Here is a 26,848-nt window from a genome sequence, read left to right on the forward strand (position 1 = left end):
ATTAGTTTTTTTTTAAAGAATAGAGATTGTGTTCGTCAATTGTAAAGAATATTTGTATTCGTTTTTTCTGTATTTATGTGCTTCTTAAAAAAAGTAATGTGTTTATAAAAATTTGTAAGTTTGTAATAATTGTATAATATAGTTGTTAATGCTTTGATAAGCATTTTGAAAAGTTTGATTTGTGTATTCATTTTTTTTTAAATTTATATTAAGAAAAGCTTTTTAAAGAAAAGTTGACAATATGTTTGTAAAGGTTAATGAGATTTGTGTTAGTTATATAATGTGAATGTTTTAATAAACATTGTGAAAATTTTATTGACTTAGAATCTTTGTAAATTTATTACTTTCTACATTTGATAAAAAAAATAAAATATTTATGAATTATGTGAAAAAAATTTAAGTTATTATATATATGAATTAAGTTCTTTCCTTTCATATTTGAAGAATCGTAAAAATAACATTGACCTTTTGGCATGAAAGATATATGATAGCTTTAAAAATAATCAGAAATGAACGATAGAAATATTAACAGGATATATTAGAAGAACTTATATACGGATTGTTTTAATTTTTCCAGTCAAATCTTATTAGTATATTATATAATAACTTATAAAATATTAAAATATGAGATAAGAAGGAAATGTCAAATACGTTCATTTATTGTAATACAGGATAAAAAAGAGTTCATTATCAATTCAGTTACTAGCTGTTAATAATCCATTTCATAATGTTCATTATATCAATAAATGTAAAAGTGATAAAGATAAAAAATTAAATTTATTATATATCGTATCAATTTTATATATCATTTTTTTTATTTATAATCATAGAAAAATACTAATAAATTTGAAGAAAGATAATATCTTGTATATTTATGTTATATATATACAATAATTTTTCTTCTTTTAATACAAAATATCTATTCTATATAATTAAAATTTAATAAATATCAATCAAACAATTAAACATGTTTAATTTAATTCCGATCGATTCAATTCGAATCAAAACTACGCATAACTACCATAACCTCTTATTTCATCACTTAAAAGATTCTTTCATCGATTTTTCAAATAATCGAGTCTTGAATAATCGAAATTATTCAAAATGGCGGAAAATCGCGTGAATCGAAAGTACATCATTACATTCTCGTTCTCGAAAATGTGTAAATTCGATTACTCGCGACTTCTTTAGTGAAATGTGCGGATAGTCACGTATAACATCTTTCGTTTGAATTCATCTCGCAACAAAAGTGTATATATTCTAAAGCCGGCTTATCTTTTGAGCGACACCATTCCAAAATTCGTTCTCATGGCTTATCATAGAGAATTTGCGTGCTAGACATCGAATTCTTTCCGAGAAACCCTCGAGAAATACGTGACATTCTCGAAATTCGAGAAATCGTTTCGGGAAATCAATTAAGCTTTTGCTCGTGCAAATTGTAAATAATGATTATAATATTGATTGAATAAGAATCTACGATTTGTGTTTTGTGCTCTATATTAATCAAGATAATCATTGAAATGTTATATTTTTTGTTGAATAAATTAAAATATTTTTTAAGAATAAGTGCAGATAATAAACTAAACAATGAAAAATTTAACATTTGTTAGAAGTATATTTCCTATTGAAAAAATGAAAATATTTTCAACTTTGGAATATAAATAAATGAAAATATAATGGAAAATTGAACATAAATTCTTTTTTCTTTAATTAATTGATTTGGTATATACTTTTTATTTAAATTTGAAGTTCTGTTTATCATTTTAATTCTTGAATATAAAATATGAATATAAAATATCTTCTACAATAGAAAAATAAAAAATTTTCAGAAAAATTTAATATCAAATGAGAAAGTAATATTAAAATATAAATAATTATTAAATAAATGCAAATTCATATATTTATAAAATAAGAAACGAAACATAACAAAAAAAATATTTTTATTAAGCAAATAATAAAAATATTATTATAAATACATAGTCTAAAAATACATTTTTTTCATTTCTGATATTTAGAATGGATCAATATTATGAAATGTGTTAAAAGAAACCCTCGCGAGGAAAGGAAGATACAAAAATTTGGTGAGCAAGGAAATTTACGAACTTTCGCTTTCAAGAAACATTTCACGAACGACTTTTATTGTTTCTCGTCAATTTCACTTTCCACTTGAAATTACACACACAGTACATTTGTATAAATGATTTTTTTTTTTAAATTTTGGTAACTAAGTTCACAATTATACCTATTTCATGTTGTTTCACATGCAAATTTTAAAATAATAATATTATTAATGTGATTATATGCTATATTATTTTCTGATACAAATCTTGACAAAATAAATTTATTGACTGTAGATCTTATCGTGATACATAGCTAATTTTAATAATGAACAAATTATTAACCACACGCATATTATGTCGTATATATGATCCTATCTAACAATTTTCCATATTCTTTTCTTTACTTATTCAGAACTTTTTATGTTGACGAAATGATCTTTGTCAAAATAATAATTTAATTCATGACACATATTATAGGATAAAGAAATAAATTTATTATACCCAGAATTAAAAATATTAAGGAAAAAGAAATCTTATCTTTAATTTTAAAACTCTTCTTAATTCAAGAAATCTTTCAAATTCGATCAAATTTCATACAAAATATTACTCAATAAAATTCTTAAAATCCAGTATTTTTTTTAATTTTCCTTCTAACTACAATAAGAACAAAAATATAAAAATATCTCTTCACAATATCAAGCACAATATCCATAAATATCCACATGTATTATGTCCACAAGATATCTCTCCACTGAGATAACCTCAAGATCATCTGATTGTTCCGTTTTTCGTAAAATATCTTCGAATTGTCGTGCTTGGTTTCTCAGAAACAATCGCAAACCAGATCAGGCGAACGACAAATCAATTTTTGTTCCTTGGAACGTGGCAAGACGAGAGTGAAAGTTGCACGCATACTACTCGCTCGATTTCTGCATTTCAGCCAGTAATTATTTCAGTTTTTCTTTGTTCAAGAAAATTTCACTTATAACATATATAAATGTATGCGAAGACTCTTGCATAACACGTCTTCTCAACGTCCTTCGATCGAACATGGTTCCTTCGAATATACACAGATTTTCACATTTCATGGAGGGTCGTTTGAGTAACCAGTAATTTTCGTCGATTTAAGAGAGGGTTCTCTCGTTGGAAATTGGCCAGAGTTAGCGATGGGATGAAGTTCAATATGTACACACGAATACAAATAAAATAAAGGTTCCATCTTCAATTTTAATACTTATGAGAAATCACGTTTTATTTTTTTGTGTTTAGATTGAACAAATTTAATTGTGAAATATTAATTTATTTATTTTATTTCATTTTTCCATTCATTTTCCAGAATTCTATTCTATAGGGGATCATTATTTCATTGTTCAATATAAAATGTTCATTGCATAGAATTCGATTATTCAATTATTCATAAGAGATCATAAATTATTAATTTTTCAATATAATTAGTCATAAGAAATCATATTTCATTTTCAATATAAAAAATTAATTTCATTTATTTTATTCATTTCATTCAATTACTATTTACTCATAAGAGGTTATCCAATTTGATTTTCAAATAAAAAAGATTCATTTTTATCATTATTCATGAAAGACCATATTACTTGCAATGTACTTGTGCCCATCACTATCCAGAATTAACCAAGGATCGAGCCAAATTTCGTTTTGGCCTTTGGATACCTTGATCTTCGCAAATCGTTACTTTTTTTCACGAATACACCGAGATCGGTGTCATTTCTCCGAGCATTATCGTTCAAAGGCAATTTGGCCGTGATTGTACCGCCGATATCGTGTCATTCCCGATGGAACAACTCGGCGTAACGAGTGGTAATCGCAGGATCGTGCGATTTGCATGCATAATCATTTATTTCAGAAGCATTAAAATCGGTTTCGATAGCTAGGTTAACGAGCGTTTAGGATCTAATGATATTGCTGTTTTCGAGAAACGATATTTCTCTCGATTTTAGATATACTTTTATAACAAGATAAATCGTTTTATCACAAATCTATTCAGGTTTTGATAGGCTTCGTATCAAAATTCGAACTGAATTCGATCCTATGAAATGGAATTCTATATTTGTCGATGTGAAAGTTGTCGTTGATGAAAGTTGTTGTTTCAAAAGATATCATTATTATTTGACGAGAAATCTGTCTGGCGAAGGTGTTACTAAGTTATCCATTTGTTTAGATATGATGGTTTAACGTAAAGTTTCTATTAAGACATAAAAGATTTCCTTGATCCTTTCACTCATAATTAAACATAATCATGAAGCATAGTTTATAAATTTTGTATCTTAAATATTATTATATATCAAAATAAATAAACTTTCTTTCAAAAATTTTCGTTTTTTAGATTAAAAGATCATTCATTTTCAAGTCATTTTGTAACAAAAAATGTTTTCTAGAACTCTCAAAAGAATCTGAAGGAATAATTCTGAAAATAAAAATAGCGAAAAATCAAATAAAAATAACAAACAATGCGATTTTAAATCACGTTTAAACTTTGATACCATCAGCTGTCAATTCGACATCGTGTCGACGTTAAAGAAATTTCTCTGAAGTTGAATCAATGCTGTTTGTTCTCTTCACACGTGTCTCGAATCTTCTTTCGCGATTACAAGACAATATATAGTTACATCACGTTCGGAAAATCGTGTCTCTTTTCGCATATATTTTGCAAATATTCTGCTTTGTCTTAGTTTTCTCAAAACAAGAAAGTGTCTACGTCAAAAAGAGGTATTAAGAAAAGAGGAACCGTTTGAGGTAACGGAGATACACTTGTTCGCGATTCCAGCAGTCAAGTCATAAACCTGTCTTCAACTACGTGAGGTCGATGATAAGCAGTTGACTGATAAGGTCGTTGCTAGTGACAGATATTTTCTTCAGTGCATAAAATCGTTCCTTTGAAAAATGATTTCCATGAAGCGAGGAAAAATTTTTTTCTTTGTTTTGCAAATATTCTTTTTCTTCAAAGGTTAAGGAACTTAGATTGTGGAAATTATTAGAATTTTGTTATTAGTATTGATAGATTGTAATAATCTTCTTTCCTTTAGAGGAAATTCTATTGTTCCATAATAGTTTTTTCACTGGAATTTTAATTAGAATTATTGAAAGTGCCATTATACTATTTTATAGCATTCTATTTAATTTTTTAATCTAATCACTAACATATATAAGTTCATCAACATATATTTCAACAGAACAATATTATTGAAGAGTTCAAATATTTTACCTTTTATTGATATATGATTTCCTGCTTTCACGTTTTCTGGAACGTGTCCAATTGTACATTTTACTTCGTAAATTTCTATAAGCTCGTTCATCGCGCCTTATTGACTTATTGCATAATCGTATAGCGATTAGACTTTATTTGATTAAAATTGCACACATTCATTATCATGCTTATCTATTTCAATATTTAACAAACAAACCTAGAATTCTTATTTCTCACGTGAGCAAATTGAAAAGCAACAAGTTCTCATCTCTATCAGTATGGTAAATTCTATCTTAAATAATTAATAGATTATTATCAAAAATAGCATCAAGGCTTTTCTATGTTAAAATTTCAAATTTAATCCTTTCTTTCATCATTTTTTCTGTAACAAAAAAAAAATTTTTTACAATATATAAGATGAAAATACAAGACAATGAATCTATCCAAATAGTTTTATTGAAATGGAATGATGAGATTTTTTATAAAATTGTATGGTGTTCTGTCTTGTCGATGACTCGTCGTTAACGAGAGGCGGACGTGCAAACTGGTGGAAACAATTGGTCAATTCGTCCGCGGCTAATTAGAGAATTGCAGCGATGAAAATATCGGTTGACTCTTAATTCGATTCAGCCAATTAACTCTCTTCGTTCTTCCATGGATGATCATCTCGTCTCTCTCGAACAACCAAGTTTCTCAAAGCGATCGGTTCTATAAAAAATGAGTTTAATAAAATCGATTAAATGGATTCATGAGAAATATTAATGGAAATTTTTATAGAGTCGAAAAATTTTTTAAAATGTTATATATAATTAAATTCACTATAATATTTTTTGTTCATACAGATATGTTACGTTGTTATTGAATGACAGAAGCATGTGGAAGAGGATAACTAAATATTGCTTCCACGATAAAAGTTTTAAGTTTTTAATATACGCAATAAAGAGTTTAAACATAAAAAATTTTAATTAAATCCTGAAAAATTATTTTAATTAAATTTTGTATGTTTTCCAATATAATATAACTTATTCTCATTTTTACTTTGTTTTATCATAGAATTAAATTTATTTGATGAAATGATTGAAAGATCAATATATTTACAGTACTCTATAGTTATCTTTAAGGTAACTATTGATCAAAGGTTGTATGTTTCAAAGGCATATAATAATAAATTAACTTTATCAAATACTTATATATAATTCAACATTCAATTATCTATTTATGGAATTCTATAGGAAAAGTAAAACTTTTGTATGTGATTTAAAATCAATGAATAGGGACTAATGATCATATGAGGGTTAAACATTTCAAAAGCAGATAATAGTTTAATTGCTATGTACACATACATGTTTACATAATTCACTAAGCTCAATTTACTATTTGTGACATAGTGTCGTAATTGAAAAGGAAGTTAGTTATAAATTAATTATTATATTTGTATGATCTTCTACATGCGTATAATTTATAACATTGTATTTATAGAAAAGTGATACTTTTACATACACTCCAAATATAATGGCTGATAAAGAGTAAATATTTCAAAGGTAGTGATAAATTAATTGCTTTGCATAACTGCCAACCAAGTTTATTGGACAAAGGCAATTTATCATTTATGTGATTTATGGTGTTATAATTATTGAAGTGGTAAGCTTTTGCAAATATTCCATTCAATGAGTTATAATGAGTAATAATGATCATTAAGAGTTAAATGTTGCAAAAACTGATAATAATAATATTTTATGTGTTTGATTCTTTAAATATTTATTTAAATAAAATTAATAACATTAATAATAATATATTTATTTATAATCAGTATGATCAATATATTTACATTAATTTGATTTAAGTATCCAAGGAGAATTCATAATTTATTAATGCAATTATAATTAAGAAAACATTACTTTAGTATTCGATCCTAATTTGATGTATATTAATACTATAAAACTAAATTCATAAACAACACCAGATGTCGAGTTTAAAGTTCAGTTCATCTAGTTGCCCTAAGAAATTAGGTCATATCACAACGAAAAAGTGTCACGTGATACGATTATGAATCACACACATGAAATATATTGTGTTTTTTTATATAATATAATTCGATTTAAATATATTTTAAAAGTTCAGATTAGAGAAATAATAATAAAATAAATAATTCTAATAATATTGTCAAAACTTTCTCTTAATTGATAATAAAATTATTATTTTAATTCTGTTTTCTTGTGATTTATATTTAGATATATATAAATTTTAAGAATTTTAGTAAAAATTCTCAAACGAGTCTAATTATTATAGAACTCGTTAAAATACAAACGAAGCTATATTAGAAACTTCCCGACAAACAAATGAATTAATTGAACGCAGTTTCGAGCGCACAAACTTTATATTGTGTTCCACAAGAAAATTAATCTATGGATCAGTAGCCCTGTTAGGTAACGTCGCTCGTCAATTCAGAGACGTTAAATAATGACTGATCGTTAAAACTGGATTATGAAATGAATTACGAGTTGGTAGATAGTTCGAAAGCCTAATAATTTCCTATGTTTTCTCTCGAGTGCATATCAACCTATTCTTTGCTTCATTTGCCTATAAAGAATGTTTAATCAAGAAGAAAATGAGAGGGGAATACCTGTAATATTTATCATCATTGTTAATGAGAATCTTTATCGCAACTCGAGATACGTAGAAATGTACTTGGCAGAAATCTATTTCATCAAAGAATTACTGTCTCTTTTACCTGTATATACATACAAGATTTTCCCATTTACAGAGTCATGCTTATCGGTTGAAGTATTAATTTTGAGGAAGAAATTTTTGCCCATTAGACATGGTTTCTCTGCTTTGATAAACAATATTTTGTTTTTTTTTTCCAAGCTACAATGAGAAAAATTTTCTTAATAAAGAGATATTTCGTATTAAATAATTAAATTTAATATGAGGATAATTTATGAACGAGATCCAAATATTTGTATAATTTTTAAAAATTTAGAATGTTTTTGTTGAAATAATAATCGTAAAAATGTTTAATATATAACACAAAAATATATTAAATTCTTTGTCTTATTCAATAAAATACGTAAAATTATCAATAAAGAACGTAACATACTTACATCGAGTTCGAAATTATTTATTGTTTCATGTAACAATTGATATATCAGAATTTCATTTAATTATATTATCAACAATGTTTACATCTATCCTTAAGCTGTTTTGAATCAAAACATTTTGATATTATTTATACAGAAATGATCGTATTATTATATCGTTTATATTATTTTTTTAAATAATATATTATATGCGAAAAATTTTGCGATAAATTCAGAAGATGAATCAGAAATGTAAGAAATGTTATCATATATGTTCTCATAATAATCATTCAAACTGGTTTTCTTATCATATTTTTAAATGAAACATTAATGTTTTGCAATTTTTTATTTGAATTTAATATATTAATTCAAGCATAACCTATTTCATTTCATTCAAACTCAAAAATTGAATATCAAATATATCTTGAAATACTAAAATAAAAAAAAGACATATAAAATAAAGAATAAAAGAAAGGGAATGTATAAACATCAAACTATATATAGTGTAAAACTAATCAAACAAAAATATTTTATTTATTCATGAATGAATATAGATTTGAGGTTATTTTAACTTTTGTTTTGTATTATCGATAATTTATTTTGCATTATCTATTTTGCTTTATCACTTTTTAAAACATTTTATATAATTTATAATAATCTTAAAATCATTTTATTTTCTTTAAATATTTTCATTTCAAAATTTATAAATCAGAAATAAATAAATACCACAATGAAAAAAATATAATGTAGTATAAATATTCATTGTCCTATAACAATATGTATAAATTTTTCTTAAAATTGTGATTAGTTTTTTTATAAAATGGTTATTATAGTCACTTATCTTTCTTTTAAATTTCTATCTGTACGGTGCACTTCAATGACGCCTTTGATGTCCACCATCTTGCTTTCAAACATACGATACGATCGTCTACTTCGTTCGATCTCGTAATTATATTTTGAATAAGCGTAACGATATATCGAAAGAAAAGAGGCTGTTTGTAAACGATCAGAGAATCGCAAAGTCGTGTCTTCAATGTGTGTTTCTTCTTGTTGGGTACTCCGGACCTGGAGGTGGGGGATGCGCCCGAAGAGACAGTCTAGGCCGAGTGCCTCGACGTGTATAAATACAAGCAGTCGGCTTCGTTCTCGCTTAGTCGCTGCGATACTCGATTCTCGTGACGGCATGTCGATTCGAGTGTGTGTACCTTGATATCTCGATTTATCGCAACCGGCTATTGTCGCGAAGTGTAAGCAAAGTAGATGCGCGCGTGCCCGCAATCCGATACGTTTTATAGTAAAGTTACGAAAAAGAGAAAGAGAGGAAAAGTGAGAGAAAGTTGCCTGCTTTTTTCCCGGTTACGCACTTATTTCCCTCTTCTTTTATACAAGACGCGCATCCTACACTGTCACAGTTTCATCAAAGTACCGAAAGATTGCGCGTGTCACGTGTGTCTCGTTGTGCACGATCGCGCACTCGATTTTGGCCTATTGGCATTGCAACAACGTCACATTGGTATCGCGACGGGAAAAAGAACAATTGTGTTCAACATTGTCGGCATCATTGGACCAGACAGTCAAATTCTCTACAATTCGTTGCCACGGTTTCAGAAGAAAACGAATACCGTGGTTTAACGTCACTATCAGAAAGTCGAGTCGTTAACCTAAAAGCCGTTCCCCTTTCGACAGAAGACGGAAGAAACGCTCGTAGTTTCATCATAGAAATCATAAAAGAGAAGAAGTCACGAAAGACGAAATTCAATTGGAAGGAAAAAGTTTATCTTCTTTCGCGAGAGACGTTCACACTTTGTTCGACAAATCATTATCAAATTCATTTCGATACATGGTTCACAGATACATTTCAGCTTCCAGGAGCCGGTTTAAGAACGAAACAAAGGTCGAATCGGTTGACGTCTCTAAAGACGAGAACGAGTTTCCAACAAGGGCTCTCGACTTACTAGAAAATAGAGAAACAAACGACAAGCAAAAGCGCGAGGTGGAAGGTAGTCGGTCGACCACCGTTGGCTGGTTCCGCGCACGATTCTCTTGGGTCAACGATCTGTTGGTGGATCTCACACTTGAGCTGTTCTTGGTATACACATACCTGCGGACAGGTCCGCTCGATACGATATAGGTTCGTGTTCAGTCGCGTTCATTGGATATACGCGCGTATTCGTTCCGATAACACGTTTCACGAGGAGTGAAAAGGCGGTCACTCGGTACGCCGCCGTGGCTGCTTTCACCGGCGATGGAATAATGCCGATCAAGCCTTAACGGTACGCAACTCATGCCTTCTCATATTTTCCTTGCAAACAAAAATGATTGCGGATCTCGGGTGATTACGGTGTGCAGTGTGTCGCGAGAGTTTCGAGGTGGTTTTATTCTTCGTTGTTAGTATAGTGTCGCGAGTGTATCGGTGTTATTGGTTACTAGATAATATAGTGAAACGTGGATACGCTTCGTTTAGCCGAGTCTGGTGTCCGCTTCGTTTCGAAGATTTCGATCGATTCGGTCACGTAGCATGGAAACCAAGATGTACATCAGTAACGAGCCACAGAACAACGGTCATGCAACTGCCAAATACGCATCTACAAACTCGATCCCATCTATAATGGAGAAAGAATCGTCTTTCGCTAAACTTATTGGTGCTGTTGGTAGAAGGGACTCAAACGCTATATTGCGTGACAATAAAGGAAGAAGGCACAGTGTGCTTGAGGATTTAAAGGCGCGAAGAGATAGTTTATTTCAGAAAGCAAGACGCGGCAGCGTCGTAGAAGAAAAAGAAAATACGAAACAAGTACAGAAAGAGAAAAGACGTGCTAGCGAGAGTGGCAGAAGGTGTTCGGTTTTCTACGTGTCACAGGATCTCCTCGAGGAAAATCAAGAATTGCTCGAGAACGAAAGAATACAAGCGGACCTTGAGGGTAAGAAGGGTCGTAGAAAATCATGGCATATTCTTGCAAAACCACCGAAACTCGATCGCAAAAGAAGAAAAGGGATCGCTGGCGTCCCGTCACCGTCACAGGTTGGAAGCACGGATGGACTTTACACACAAGCCAGACAGAAAAGGCCTTCCTGGTGGAACATATTCGTACCTGATTCCGTTGTGAGGTATTTATTGTTCATATCGCGCTTTATTTACATATGTGTTTAAAAATGCAAGTCTCTTGTAAAATTTTTGTAAATTTTAATAAGGAGATTTATTATAGGTTATATGCTATTTTATATCTTTTATTTATAAGATGCTTTAGTGTGAATGTATCGCATATAAAAGCGTAAATGTGAATATTGTTTCATTTTCGACTGAAATTGCGTTTCATAATTTTCGCATCAATAATTTCAAACAGGGCCGGTTTTTACATTATCTTTTTTTGATCACATACAATGGTTTATTTTCATGGAAATTAAATAAATAAATTATAACGTGAATGTTTTGTATTATATAATATAATTCTTATATCATACTTTATTTTTCGCTTATAATTCGAATAAAGGTTATGATTTATTACGGTAGAATAGACGAAGGTATTTATTAATCAGTGATACCACTGTCAGAAAAATAATCTTTATTAATTCGAAAATGAACTAGAATTAATATAGAGTTTGTTACTATTCAATTCTATTATATCATTGTCAACAAGCACAGTTACTATAGTGATTTAATTTCAAGGAAAGAATCGCAAAACAGATGTATCATATAAATATTTAGAAAAGTCTACGTGATTGAAGTCGTAATCCAGGTCGAATAATCATGTCACTTTTCAGACAGTTGCATTACCATCTGCGATAACAGCATACACAGCTCTAACTGAATTCAGGCAAAATGTGTTTGTATTATGTAGTAGTCGAGTGGAAAGTGCCTTGTGATAAAAATATTTGCACGCGTTCCTCTAAAACCGTTAGTATTTCTGTCATCAATTGTCGTGACGTCATATCAATTTGTCGATAAGTTAGCTGTACGTTCACGATAATAGATTTAAATTATCATTCTTAAATCGTTTAATTAGAAAATAGTAGTTTCTTGAAATCAGTTCTTTTAAATTATGAATTTATTACAAATGAATCCTTGATTTATGACATTTTATCGATGTTTAATCTAGCGTATTGTCTGAAACGGGAAATTTTTATGGAGTTTCCTTCAGCATTCATTGGTAATCCCACGATTTCTCCTCATATTTAAATGCGGAAATCGAATATATGTGTATTTTCGTTCGTTGAAAATACAATCTCATATCGCGTCGTCTCGATTATACAAAATTGATCCGCCATGTTGATAGAAATATCGAAGGAACGCAAATCGATTTTTCGAGACTACGTCATCAGTATCGAATATATCGATTTTCGAGACATCGCGTCCATATTTATCTATAATTGCGTATAATTATACTTCGAATTATTTCTTTATTTTTGAGAATATTATGAAATATTTGAAATTAAATTCATTTCTTTCCTTTGTTGTTTATGCGCTTAACACAAAAAGAATATAACCCGATATAAGTAAGTATTATCTATATTTGTTATTGATATTTTAATCTCGATTAATTGATTATTGCTTCCTAGTGCTTCTGTCAATAACAAATCTATATCAAATTGACAACGATAATTACAAATATCATTCGACATCAATATTTTAATCGTTTAATTATCATAACAAAAAGTCTGACCTTCGTGATATGATTATTCAGCTGTTTTTTTTATTGCTAACTAAACACTAATTTTATTGCTGTTCCAAGCATCGGCATAATTATCTTCATTAGTTTGATAATCGAACACATTTCATAAAGGAATGTTGTAATCTTATTTTAGTTGCATCATCAAGCAAATTTAGTATTCTTTTTTTTTTATTTTTCAGTTAATCTCATATGGATTATCATTTATGGATTATTAGATAACAATGAAACTGCTTTCTTAAAATCTTTAATGATTGAATTTTCCTACTTCATACATTCATAAAATACGAAGAAATCGTTATGAAACATTTCAATTGAAGAAATTTCCGTTTTTTATTTTGAAAAGATATTGAGAAAGAAAGAGAAAAAGAAATATCCGTTCCTGTTGATCACAATTTAGTTTTCTTGGCTGATGAAAATATAGGAAATTGGGTCTATCACGTTCATATTCTCTGTGCAAAAATAAAAGCTCATCTCCATATTAATGTAATCCAATGTAAGTTTTTTCTTAGATACATCTTTCTTTTTTCCTACGATCTATTACTATTTGATCTATCTTTTTTTATTTGATAGATTATATGTCGTTAGTTTTTTAATTCTTTTATTAATGACTTATCTGATATCAGTTTATACATGAATTCCCTAGTGCACCAAATCAAAATTTATTCTTTGCAACATGAATCTTGAAACCACATTAAGGAAACCACATTCTTCTCGATTGAATCATATCTTTGAAATATTATAAAGATACTTGGGAAAATTCTCAGCGTTGGGAAAATTATTTTTTTTTGGAAAATGAAATGACGCTGAAAATTTATAATCAAATTTTTAGTCGAGAATCTGTTGTTCTCATATAATTCATAACTCGTAATTCATTATAAATACTAATTCCTAATATTTCAATGTTAACATATCTATGTAAATTTATATATTTGGAATTTAAATAGAGCTATCTCATTTATTAAATATTAATAAAATAAAAATATTTTTATAAATATCTAAATTAAATTTTTTAAAACATAAATATCGATTAAAAAAATTAAATTAGAAAATCGTATTTATAAGAATATAAATTTTTAAAAATAATTTCCTTTCCCATATTTTCTTTTTTAACAGGGATAAATTAAATATTTTTAGTCGTTTTAAATATTTTCCTGGATTCGAGATATTAAAGCAATAAACAAATTGAAAGAAATAAACATTTGTAAGAAATAGTGATAAAAAATATATAAGGAATTTATCGGGATCAGTAGTTAAGCGCGAAAACCGGTCGAACATCTTAAAATAATCGCCTGTATTATTTTTCACGCTTCTTTTTTTCTCTCCTATCGAATCTGCATTTACCATGTTTTGTAAGACACTGTGAATCTTCTTGGATTCTTTCTCAGTCACACGTTTGTTGCACGAACGTGAAATCTCATATTTTCTCTAATTATCTCTCCCTTCTCCAGGAAAAAAAAAGAGAAATTGAAAGATACATTAACGAACAAAGAATCAGAATTAGAATAATTAATTGAAAAATAAACTTCTTTTTATAAAATTATATTATCCTCATAAAACAGAAAAGAGAATAAACAAATTTCCTTTTAATTAAATTGTTCCACAAAAAAGAGCAAGTGATTATAATTGGTTGAAGTGTGCTTACTCTGAAATATATATGTATATATATAAAATAATAATGATAATAATAATAAGGAAAAATAAAAATTGAAGAATAATGAAATTGCTGTTTTTACTTTGATCATATTTCAACCACGTTTGTGTGAAACAAAAATACATCTTAGTAGAATGGGTGTATAAGTGAATTGCACGAATTGACTTTAAAACGCGTGTTTGCTCGAAGGAACACGTACCTCTTTGAGAAAAGTTTTGTTGTCAGAAACACCTTTCTAAGAATCACTTCCGGTGTAAGTCCATTCCCGGTGTCCGATGGAGTTTGCACTTTTGCAATGTATTCCATCTTTTTTTAAGTTCCTCCACTTTCATCATCCTTCCTTTCAAAAGGATTCTTTCATGGAGATTTTGTTTCCCGTGAACAATCAAGATTTGTATTTTAAACGAGTAAAAAGTATTGTAGGATAAAATAAAAATGAGAAATAATGAGAAAGGCGATGCTTTTTCTTAATAAGAATTTTCATTTCCAACTTGGGGAATTGAAATAAAAGTAAAATAGAATAAAATTAAATATAATAAATAGAAATATAAAAATCGAATAAAAGTAATTTATTTCTCGAATGAATTTTTCCAAAGATTTTGTTTCCTCTAAACAATTAAGATAAAAGAAAGTAATACGTCAAAAATAAGAAGGAAAAAATGAGCTTTTTCTTAATGAATCGATAGTTCTCATTTTCAAGTTCTCAGAAAGAAAATACTAGATAAAACATATAATTATGTAAAGATGCTTTCAAAAGTATCCTTTAAATGTAAGAAAAAGAACAATTCTGTTTTAATTTGCCAAATCGATAATGGTTAATTATTGTGTAGAAAAATTCTAACGTTGACGAAGAAAATTAGAAAAAAGGAATTAATAGGAACAAGATTGCACCATATCTAAAACTATTATGATTTTATATATATTTATATATATTTTATCAACTTGTCATTGTTTATTTTATCTTTTATTCTTAGCTTTTCTGTTGATAATAATTAAATGTAATTAACAGCGATAATTTTCATTATAAGTACACAATTTTTTAATTATAATTCCGTATCTCAATTACAAATTCTACTTCAAGTAATAGAATGCTTTGTTACGTAATGGAGAAATAAACAATAAACAATAAATTTTCTGGAAGATTGGAATACGAATTATATCATGAATAAATCATAAATCTAAAGGATATCAAAAATGATTTATCTGTTAGGAAAATATGGATCATAAATTATACATTTCTTCAAGGATATCAAAAATGTTTTTTCATTTTTCTAGAAAAATATGGATCAAACATTTTTCATTCATTTTCTGAAAAATGAAGCGAGAGAAAGAAATGTTAATTTCTTATAATTTCTCAAGAATAATTTATCGAATACGATTGTATTCTAAATTCATTATTTATAAATTAAAAAGGATAAACTTTGTTTAAAACAATTCGTCTCGAGTTTATTATTTTCAAACTTAAAGAAAAACAAGCTTCTAATGTCACTGCCTTTAAACACGACTTGTATATATTTTCATATCACTAATTATTATGCTAATCGCAATAGTGCAGTATCTGTTCGCATTAATAAAACCGTTGTAATATAATAAAATACAGGATCATGTATAATTAACGCTCGATGCATTTCTTCGTTGCTTTTCCCGTTTCGAAAATTTTTCGTTGAATCGTAAACGGATTGACATAAAAACATATTTTTAGCAAATACGCAGAGTTAACATAAAATTCTGAAACGTGGGCTCAGGCACGAATTTGTTACGATAATATCTGCTCAAATCCAATTTTCCGTTTTACAATCTTCCAATAAGGATAAACCAGCCAAGATCTTGTTGTGCATGAGTTTGATACAGCATGAAACACGTGAAAACTTGATCTATAGACTTGCTTTTTTTTTTTTTTTTATATATTTAAGTGAAACAAACAGTTAATTATTTTGATAACATTGGTATGATTCATCGTGACTTCTTATGCTTTCGTTTCCAATTGTTCAAAATATTAAAGTTGTCTTTAAACTCTCGAGGAATTTTTAAGGATTTCTTTAAAATTCCCTTGAAGTTGCTTTGAAATTTAAACTTTTTCAGAATTCATTAAAGATCATTGAAATCTCTCTGAAATTCTCTTAGCGTTTCTTCGAAAATCTCTCGAAATTATTTTAAAAATATTTTGGAATTCGTTCGAAAATCCTCGAAATTATTTCTTTCTTCTGAAATTTTTCCAAATTCTTTTAAAACTTTTAACAATAACTAAACGTTAAATCGTCGCATTCAATTCAATCCCAAAAGGTTCGATCAACCACGTGCACATTTATATATAGAAATATCGTCGTTAAGAATCGATCTTGGACGAAATTGGAGAGGGAAATAAGAACGATATAAAGGAACGTATGCAAACGATAAAAATAACGGTGGAACAGATCGAGTTAACAGAGATGAAACGCAAATAAGTTGTTCTACATTTGCCGTGTATGTTTATGCATACAAAAGGTGTGCATACGAAGAAGAACAGTTGTCCCACAGAACAGATGTTCCACGAAACCAATTTCGAGTGGCTTGCCCCTCTGTTTAGTGATTGCGTAATTCGTGAACATTTTATTGGCAAAGGCGAAACGGATGTCACCTTAATTTATTACATTTTTTTCATCGATAATTGCCATTGTACCGTTTATAGCATCAAGGTCTATTTATTTATTCTATTTATTTCAACTACTTTGGAAAATGAAAATATCAATTTAATATACGTATAACGGATAATTATTGTAATTTCGTTCATCATAAAAATGAAACAAAGTTACACAAATTATGACAAATGTGGATAAATTATTGTAGCAACGTGTCCGATAAATCAACGAATTTCATTACATTTCTTTGAAATATTTCGAATATCATTTAAAAATCGCATAATGTTACATGCTCATTAGGATGATCAAAGAAAATTCACGAATTTCTTCTTCAAATCGTGAAAACCAATTATTGTGAAAAATATAGGAAGAACAACGAATAAAAGTTGAAACGGAAGAAACAATCAACTCAAAAGCAGCGGAGATCCAATGAATTGAAAAATCGTGTTTTATTCTCAACAAATATTTAATTCTTCCTTTCCCTCTTCCTCTTCCTCTTCGCGTGCATCTTCTTGGCAAAACTGCAAAAATCCAACTATTCACTCGAGCCATAATATCGAACCCTTATTCGAGATTACACTTCAGTTAATGACCGTATAAAACCGTGTTTAACGATCGATAAAAACGTCACGATAAAAGTATAATCATTGCGTAAAATTGCTTAGGCGATCTCCTCCGACGATAAATCCTCGCGCCATCCATAAATTTCCAAGCGAGAAAGGATTAATTGAAAAATCGTAATGGCCGCGGTGGCGAGGGTTGATTAAGCGTCGTTAAACCGAAAATGCACGTGCGAGTGACGTCAAAAGTTTAACGAAGAACGAGGGGAGGGGAGAAGGAAAAAGAGAGGAAAGGAGGGAGGGAAAGAGAAGGAAAAAAAAGCGCAGTTCCTTGCATCTCGTCCAGCTGCGACGCGAACACTCGTTGAATAACAAACAGCACCTCTCCTGTTTCGCGTTATGCATCGTAATAAAAATCGAACATCCTCCTCAGGAGGAGCGAAACAAAGAGTTTATTGTTGTTGCCGCGGCACGAAACTTTGACTTCTTTCGACGGTGGCTCATCGAAAGGATGCAGGGACGAATCGTCGAGTTCTGGATTAGACAGTCTCGTGTTATCTTAGATTTTTACTTTCCCTTCGTGATTTTCCATGAAAGTGTTGAATATCACAGATGTAAAAGATTCTTCCGTCAAAAACGCTGAATTAACCCAAGGATTATGATTAATTCATTACGTTTCATTAAATTTTCTATTGACTCTTTGTAAAGAAAGTAACAAATTAAAAAGTGATGAATGATAACCGATCCTTGCTTCGTCATTAATCTCTTGACGCTGCTTATACACACACACCATATATATATATATATATATAAACTATATCTCTAATCTTCGAACATCTCTTTGCCAATATTAATAATCCTCAGACCTTAAGTATCAGAAAAAATTCTTTCCCAAACTCTCTATCACATTCATCACAATCCTCCAATCAATTTCTACAACTACGAGATCTATCTTTACCATAAAAAAAGAAAAAAAAAAAAAAAAACTCACTGGAGCATCGCATCTCTATCGTAAGAATTCCTTTCGAAGACCACCACGTAGCAAAAGCTAAATAATATCCATCGTACGTATCGTAAAAATTCCTTCGCGAACCCGTATGAAACTCGACGCATATCTGCACGAGACACGGTCAAATGGAGTACTTTATGAACGACAGTTCCCACAAAACGTTCCCATAAATATTCATGCGCGAACTTGGTTTTATCCTCGAGGCTGCGCGTATACACGAGAGAGAGAGAGAGACGTTTCCTCCGAAGAGGAAAGGAGGAGACGCGCAGGTGCACGGATCCGAATTCGAAGCGAAAAATACAAGGAGCCCTGAGAAAGTGGAATCGCGAAGGGCATCATCTCCGCAACATCACACGAGAAAGTGACGTTCACTCGTCTCTCGCGGCCACGAGAAAGTACGCACGCTTCTGTTACGCACGCGGATCGCGTGCTCCGCTCGCTTTAACTCTGTTCGGATATGCCGCTCGTGTGTAAGTTTCAGATTGGCCGTCCATTCGATCGTGTATAATGGAGTGTCCAAGCACTCCAGATCGAGGAAAATTTCAGGCTTTCTCCTCTGGAATCCTTTTTTTTTTTTTTTCCTCCAATTTAAAGTTTGGAACATTTCCGAAATATTTTTTCTCTTTCGTTGGGATTTCGATTTAGAATTCTCTTAAATTCCTTTCTCTCAAAGTTCTTCTCGAAAATTTATTTGAGAATTTCTTTGAAATTCTTTTGAAGTTTCTTTTTTTTTTTAAGTTTTTCTGAGAATTCTTTTTATTCTACCATTTCTTCTACCATATCATCTCTGATCATTCTGATATTTAGGTAGGTTTAAATCAATAGGTTGCTTCGAAAATTGAAATTTATTGCTCGGCGAGATTTGATGGGTTTTAAAAGCTGTAAAAGATATATTCGAAATGGGAATGGAATAGATCACGAGTCGAGTAGATCCAGCCACGTAGAATGGATAACTGCGCTTAACAAATACTTAACAAACGTATTATATGATTTAATGCTTCGGAGAAAAATAAAGAACAGAAATATTTAAAAAAATAGCATATTTTAATCGAAACAAAATTATGAAGTAACGATATAAACTACTTCTATTGTTACGGTAGAAATTTTTTAATTCTACATTTTTATGTAAAAAAATTTTAAACAAAGAATATTAAATTATTCGTTTGAATGAAAGGAAGAAATTAAGATAAGAGACACATGCATACTCGATAATCAAGTGTCGTAAAGATAAAATTCTGACGATCTGAATCGTAAAATTAAGTCAAAGATCCCGTTGAACGAACGTCGAAAACGATCGTAAACTGTTGCAAATTAATGTAATTATTGATCTGACACAGTTCAAAAATCTCTCTCTCTCTCTCTCACTCACTCTTTCTGTCTACGTTCTATTGGTTATTTTACAATCTGTTGCAACAGGCAATTCTTCATTCTCACGAATAAGTATTTCGAGCTAAACTTGCACAGTTTAGAAATGGTAGAATGGTGAGTGGTAAAATATTCTGATTAATAGATTCTGTCTTCATAATTTATGTTCTGGCGCGAAATTACCATTCTACGAAACGTTTTGAAAGAAAAGAAAGAACCGTAATAAAGTAATGCTTCCTTTTTGGCTCGTTGCTAATTTCTACCTGTTTTAAAATAGCGAAAATAGAAAAAGAAAAAAGAAAAAAAAAAGAAAACATCCCATTCCTCCTGTTTTCATAATTTCTACATAGTTTTTCCAATTATGAAACAACCACGTAACATTAAATATCCACTTCCATTTCAATTGTTTATTTTTCTACCGTTTAAGAACATTTTATATTTAATAGATTTATTCTGAACAGCTATTATTAATTTCCAATTATCTTAGGAATTTATTTTCTATTTTTTGAATTTCATTATTGGAATAAAACGTTATGCAAAATACATATATAAATAATTACACGTATATTGGAAATAATTATGAATTGAACATCATTCCTGATTAACTTTGCATATGTGTATATGTTAATAGATACGATTTTTCATACGATTTTTAATACTTTTGGCTGTATTGTCGCCACCAGAATGCCACCAATAAGTTCAAAAATAGAAATCTTTCTATCTGAAAATATCTGAGAAACATTAAAATTCGAACGATAGATTCTCAATTTCTCGAATATCGATCGAACGCAATTAAAGAGGATCTCGATTCACTTGAAAAAATGAAGTGAAGGAATAGAAATCGAAGAGAAAAGAAAAATTGTCATATCTGGAGTGCAAAGATAAGTTCTTCTCTCTCTCTTCTATATATATATATATCAGCCAACTTATTATCAAAATTTACCTTATCAATCAATCAAGGATTAATCGATCCCAGAAAACAACGGTTTGCCCAACGAGTTTCCCACGATGTCCGCATTAGCGCAAATCCTAAAATTCCACGACGACCCACCAATAAGACATTCCTAACCGTATAGAGAAACAAAGCGACACGGGGAATACCAAATGTTTCTCCCTTTGCTCTCGAGCGCAATTACAATTTGCCGAGAGAGATTAACATTCGAGGCGTCGAACGGGACGAAAGTCGCGGCTGAAGATTCCCCACCGCTAATTCACGCCACTGCTACGCCAAAAACCCATCGCTCTTGCTTATAAACCGTTCTCGCGAACGAGACGAGGATACGTAATTACAGCCATTAAATTTTGTCCCGCTCGCTGAACTTTTAATAGCCGATAAAAATTATTACCCATAATTTGGATAATATTTCACGATCGAGGGGATGGTCGACTTTTTCGTTTCCTTTTTTCTCTTATCTTTACAAATCATAATCTTACCTTTACAAATATGGAATTAACTGTAATTATGATCTAGTAGTAGAGAAAAAGTTTTGGAATAAAAATTTTATTTACATCTATTCGTTTCAAGACGAAGAACCTCCAAATATAACGCACGATCGAGATCGTTGGACGAGCGTTAGTCTTGTGAAAAACCGTTCCAGTTTCGGTGATTGGTGAAAAACTTAAGCATCCTTAATATACACTTAAAGAAACGAGAAATTGGCGCGAGGGGAAGGCGCGAAAAGCGCGAGCTCGGTTAGGAATCGGCGCGTGTCACGCTCTGATTCGCGCGCGGATCTCGACCCACTCGAGATCCTCGTTATTTTTTTTCCCCCCCTCCTCGATTTTATTAGCATTATTTCGATAAGACTTGGCCAACTTCTCTCTCTCTCTCTCTCTCCCCCCGCCTTTTTCTCAGCGCGCGAGAGGGAAAGATAAAAGCTCTCTCTAGCTGTGGAGGAATGCCGGTCGAACCGGATGAGAGAAGAATGGATCGAGGCGTACACGTGTGCACGCGTGAGTGAGAGGCGTGGAAGGAGAGGCTGGCACGGTCGAACAAAGAACAGGACTCGAGCGTGGGCCTCGGGGACAGTCGGCTTTTTCGTTTTCCATTTCCACTGTGGGTTTTTTCCTCTCTTTTTTTCTCTGCCACTGGATCCTCGTTGATTTCACGAGTTTCGATATTGCAACTGCTCCTATTCTGCAATCGAATTATAAATATGGAATTAACTGTAATTATGATTTAATAGGTTTTTTTCGATTATAATTAGATTAGAAGTTTGAGCTTTCGGTGTTTGGATAATTTCTAGTCTGAGTAAATTGGAAGAATTTTATTACGGTGATGAACGAGTAATACAAGTAATCGAATTTGAGAAGTGTTTCCACGAAAATTTTAATCCAATTCGAATTTTTAATGCAACTTTTGTTCGAGAAAATTTGCAATTGAATGACTACACGTACAGAGCTATCCTTGAGAACGCGAAAATCGGTTAACAAACGAAAGGGGAAAGGTTCGGTATAAGCGCTCTCAAACACGTTCACATAAGCTAACACGCGCGATTGATTAATAACCTATTAAACTTTAAAATTGTTTATCGTTCCTTTACGAAATATAAAATTGCCGTAAATGCAAATACAAAGACTTTCGCAAGCAGGAAAACTCGATTGAGTGTCAAGTATTTTCGCACTTTTTAAAACTGGCAATTGTGTCTTTTTAATCATCCTTTCGATACGCACAATTTCAACGATATAAAACAGCACTATTAGAATCATCTCAGTCTAGCCAGCTCTCTTTCCAAAGAATTCTCGTTCGAGGGCCAAATCCGTCGAGATGAATATTCGTAAGAAAATCTTACGGTTTAAAATCCCTCTTCTGATTTATCAAATTTCCACACACACACACACACACACACAATGGACATATTCACCATGAGGCACGCATCAGATTGGCCCATTTCGAATTGATTCGAAGATCTAGCCTCGTAGAGCGGTGGGTTAAACGTCGTGTTTCTTTGGCATTCTTTCAGCCCCGCCGTCTGTGCAACTGTGACAGAGTTGTGGACGGACGACCCTGTGTGGAGACTCTGTGTTGGCAGAGGAGAGAATCGATGAGGCAACTCGGTGGAACGAGCCGGTACGGTCTGTTTAATATTCAGCCGCGACTTGGAGCGGAAACGGCGTCTTCCGTTCGTTAAACGAAAACGACGAGAGATAACCGTCCCCCTCCCTGGAGAAGAGAAGAAAACTCGTATCGAGTATTTTGTTAAAATTAGTTTGAACGCCTCGTCTCGTGTTTGTCGAGATTATTATTATTATTATTATTATTATTATTGGGGAAATTTGGAAAATTCTTATTAGAGTCGTATTAATACGAAGAGAAGAAATATTGGAATTGTCTGTAAATAAGAGAAATATGGAAATTTGAACCTCTTTAAGATTAAATTATTATTATTATTTGGATAGCAGAGATTGTAGATAAATTAGAAAGTGGATATCATTTTTAATTTCCTTAGTGTTTATTTAAAGGAGGAGGATTAACATTATGTCGAATTTATTAATTATTTTTAACGAGATATTGTGCACGAGGGAAATTAAAATTGCAATTCATTTTTACCGATTTTGAGGATTTATCAATTTAGAATTTCGTTTAATTCCTTTGGAATTGGACGATTAACGAATGTCTGGACACGAAAGATTTAATCTATCGATAATGAATATTGTCGACTGTCTTAATTCGAGCATATCGATGGTAATCTCGCGTATAATTGATAGACAGCTATTAGAGTCATTCCACCAGTTAAAACTCTTTACGAGGGAGAGATAAAATTGTTCGATTAGTGCAATTAGACAATTCTCCGTTGTATGGAAATATTGATACGCGTAAAGAAAAATGAATTAATTGCGATCAATTTGTAATCTGCTTAATTAAATATCAACGAACGTTCGGGATATCGTAAGCATCTTTTGTTTAAAATTTTTTAATTTTTCGTCTTCAAATTTCCGTGTCAAAATTCAAAAAAATCTTCAATTCTTCTCTATCTTGGAAAATATAAATCTTAAATTTTCCCCTTCATTGGAATTATTTCCATGTTATTATCGACAAGTGCGATCTTATTACGAAAGGAATATTACAATATTTCCCTAAAGAAAAATTTCAAATTCAAGCAAGAAGAAAAGCGAAAGATAATCCTTTCATCGTTACATATTACAACACCTCCAACGTTCCAATATTAAATCCATACAAAGTCTGGATACCCTATCTCAAACAACCTTCATATGCAAAAGGATTTCCTCATAAAATCCCTAGATATTCCTCTAGGCCAGACTAGGGACCACTATGATCCCCGCATCTTCTCTGAACAGCTGATCTTGTCGCGTCTCCGCAAACATTCGACCTTATTCAAAAATTCACAGATCAATTTTCTCATTAAATTAATAAAGAGGAAACGTATTAAATATTCAGGAAACGAAATAGATGAAAAAATTGTGCAGATGCGACGAGACTCATAAAAACTAAAATTATATATTTTACGTGAAGCGAGTATCTATGAGTTACAGTTTGAATAATCTAACATGATTATCTTTCGAGATAAATTTAATCTTCTTTCTTTCAAAGAAGCATTTCTGAAATAAACAAATTACACGTTTTCACGAAGTAAACGGTATTCAAAGCCAGAGTCGCACAACTCTATTCCAACACTATTTCTAAATCGATCTCAAGAAGATCGATATTACAAAGTACGTAAGACAAAGAGAATAGGTATAAAAGATACTCTGTATCGCGTATAATCCAGGTGGCGGTGTTTAAAGCCGAGAAAATATGTAAAACAGTTGCATTATTCATCGCGGTTAATCTTCTTTCGGGCTGCGTACGTGTCGAGTCGTAAAAGAGAAGGCGTGCCCGTGGAAAGGGAAGTCGCGTACGACTTTTCGTCGTTCAAAGGAAAACCAAGTGAACTGGTCGTTGTAAATGCCTGTTGTGTGTTGCGACACTGCTAAACCATTAAATACCTGTCAAACGCAATAACAATTTTGCTGACTCTTCGCCTCGAAGAATACATTTACGCTGCGTCTCGTATTATGTCTGGTATCATTAAAAAAAAAAAAAAAAAAAAAAACAAGAAAGAAAACTTTGAAATGAAAAATCATGATGAATGATAACTTTGGTTCTCGTACTATGATAATATCACATATAAAAAAAAAAAAAAAATCATCGAACGATAAGTTTCGATAGTACGTCAAAGTTTGAGGTTAGGTTTCGTTCTTCTGAGACCGAACATCATATTATTATTATAAAATTGTTTAAACGAAACCAATTTTCAAAAGGAACAATAATCAATAGATCAAAAAGAAAAGATAAATAGATATCGCGTCTTCCTTTCTATTATCCTTTCAAAATTACGACCTAATATATTATTGATAAAAAGTGTCTCGAGTAAAAGTAACTCACCTTCCATCCATTGTCGAGCATTCAATAGATCTTGTTACGCGCCTCGCGTTACAAAGGTTTTGCGGTAAATTTCTCGAGCCCGTGATCGATCATCCGATCATTCTTGATTACTCGCCTCAACTCGCACTGCTCCCCGTCTCTCCACTCCTACCCTGCTCTTTTTTATCGCGTGTCGTGTCCGCTCGGACTCTGCGTGAACCGAAACACGCTGTTTGAAAGTGTCTTGGCGGGCCGAATCGATCGAGAGAGAAAGAACGAATTTCGCAAGAAACAGATTCTCGCGAGTGTTCGAACGAACGTGCACCGTTTTTGCGCCGTCGATCTGATCCCGCGGACCACATCGGAATATAAAACGGCGCGAAATCGATGTCAAGGATGACGTTTTAGCGAAGAGGCACACTCGTAATTAGCCGATTTAGCAATCGAACTTTGAAAATAATCTGAAAATGCGTATGATTGTTTTGAAATCATCTGTTCATTCTCTCGTGATTATATTTCTTTCAAGATGGAAATCATCGAATCGCATTTCCAAAGAAGGTTGTTAATGGAAGAAGGCGTTTCGAGAAGATCTTCCACTTTGCGTCTTAGAATTTGAATAAGTTTTTAGATAAATTTTGAGCATTTTATAGTGCATTATGAATTATGTATTTTAAGCGGATTTTATAACGTGTAGTACACTTTATTATAAATTTCGTTTCTCATTTTGAATCCTCTTCAAATTTACCGTGAAATATCTTTGATGAAGTATCTTTATTCTTTTTATGTGCTCCGTATATAATTTTTAAGTGCATCATAAGTATACATTAGATACATTTTAAGTATATTTTACATTATGTCTGCAAATTTTAGCCGCGTTCTATTTTTTCTCGTACATTTTAATACAAGCACGCTCCATCTGCACGTGGATTCGTGTATTCGCCATATTGATGACTGCACATAATACGTTCGCATTTTTATCATATTATTTAATCAAGTCACACAATGACACTGCTGAATATAATAAACCCGTTCATACCGATCAACAATCCCTATAGAAATTAACCAACTAGATCTTTTTTTTTTTTCCATCCTACGATAAACTAATTTTTAGATTTGAAAAATCAAAGTATGTTTCAATCCAGATTTTTAAAATTCAAAATTCAAAATTGATTAATTCAATTACATTCAATTCTGAATCGATAAATTTGAAAACTCTTTCTTCTTTCTTCTTTTTTGTTCTTTTAAAATAA

The 26,848-nt window shown here is 31.1% G+C and overlaps 1 protein-coding gene and 3 long non-coding RNA genes across 20 annotated transcripts in view; 3 read left to right on the top strand and 1 right to left on the bottom strand.

The window, feature by feature from the left end:
- mtd (TLD domain-containing protein mustard) overlaps positions 1-26,848 on the top strand; it is a 185,403-nt gene that overhangs the window by 80,617 nt on the left and 77,938 nt on the right. For 9 of the 17 annotated variants that reach the window (XM_003696206.4, XM_012490370.3, XM_012490372.3 and 6 more), the window contains exon 1: positions 8,391-11,468. The exons of the other annotated variants lie outside the window; for them this stretch is intronic. In XM_003696206.4, the coding sequence (XP_003696254.1) occupies positions 10,879-11,468 (590 nt within the window). In that variant the 5' untranslated portion in view covers positions 8,391-10,878. Of the gene's footprint in view, positions 1-8,390; positions 11,469-26,848 lie in introns of those variants that run through there. 17 annotated transcript variants of the gene reach the window in all.
- On the top strand, positions 1,102-2,296 carry LOC147658161 (uncharacterized). The gene is made up of 2 exons (XR_015291195.1): positions 1,102-1,438; positions 2,016-2,296. It is a non-coding gene; the product is annotated as an uncharacterized LOC147658161 (long non-coding RNA).
- On the bottom strand, positions 1,924-9,399 carry LOC100869839 (uncharacterized). The gene is made up of 5 exons (XR_015291190.1): positions 8,385-9,399; positions 8,012-8,148; positions 5,299-5,988; positions 4,577-5,152; positions 1,924-4,500 (listed from the first exon to the last, which is right to left on the bottom strand). It is a non-coding gene; the product is annotated as an uncharacterized LOC100869839 (long non-coding RNA).
- LOC147658162 (uncharacterized) lies at positions 12,048-14,750 on the top strand. Its single transcript, XR_015291193.1, has 3 exons — positions 12,048-12,255; positions 13,210-13,523; positions 14,479-14,750. It is a non-coding gene; the product is annotated as an uncharacterized LOC147658162 (long non-coding RNA).

The sequence above is a fragment of the Apis florea genome, unplaced genomic scaffold (genome assembly GCF_048593485.1).
Source record: "Apis florea isolate Af1SG1 unplaced genomic scaffold, ASM4859348v1 contig_2350_pilon, whole genome shotgun sequence".
Taxonomy (NCBI): Eukaryota; Metazoa; Arthropoda; class Insecta; order Hymenoptera; family Apidae; genus Apis; species Apis florea.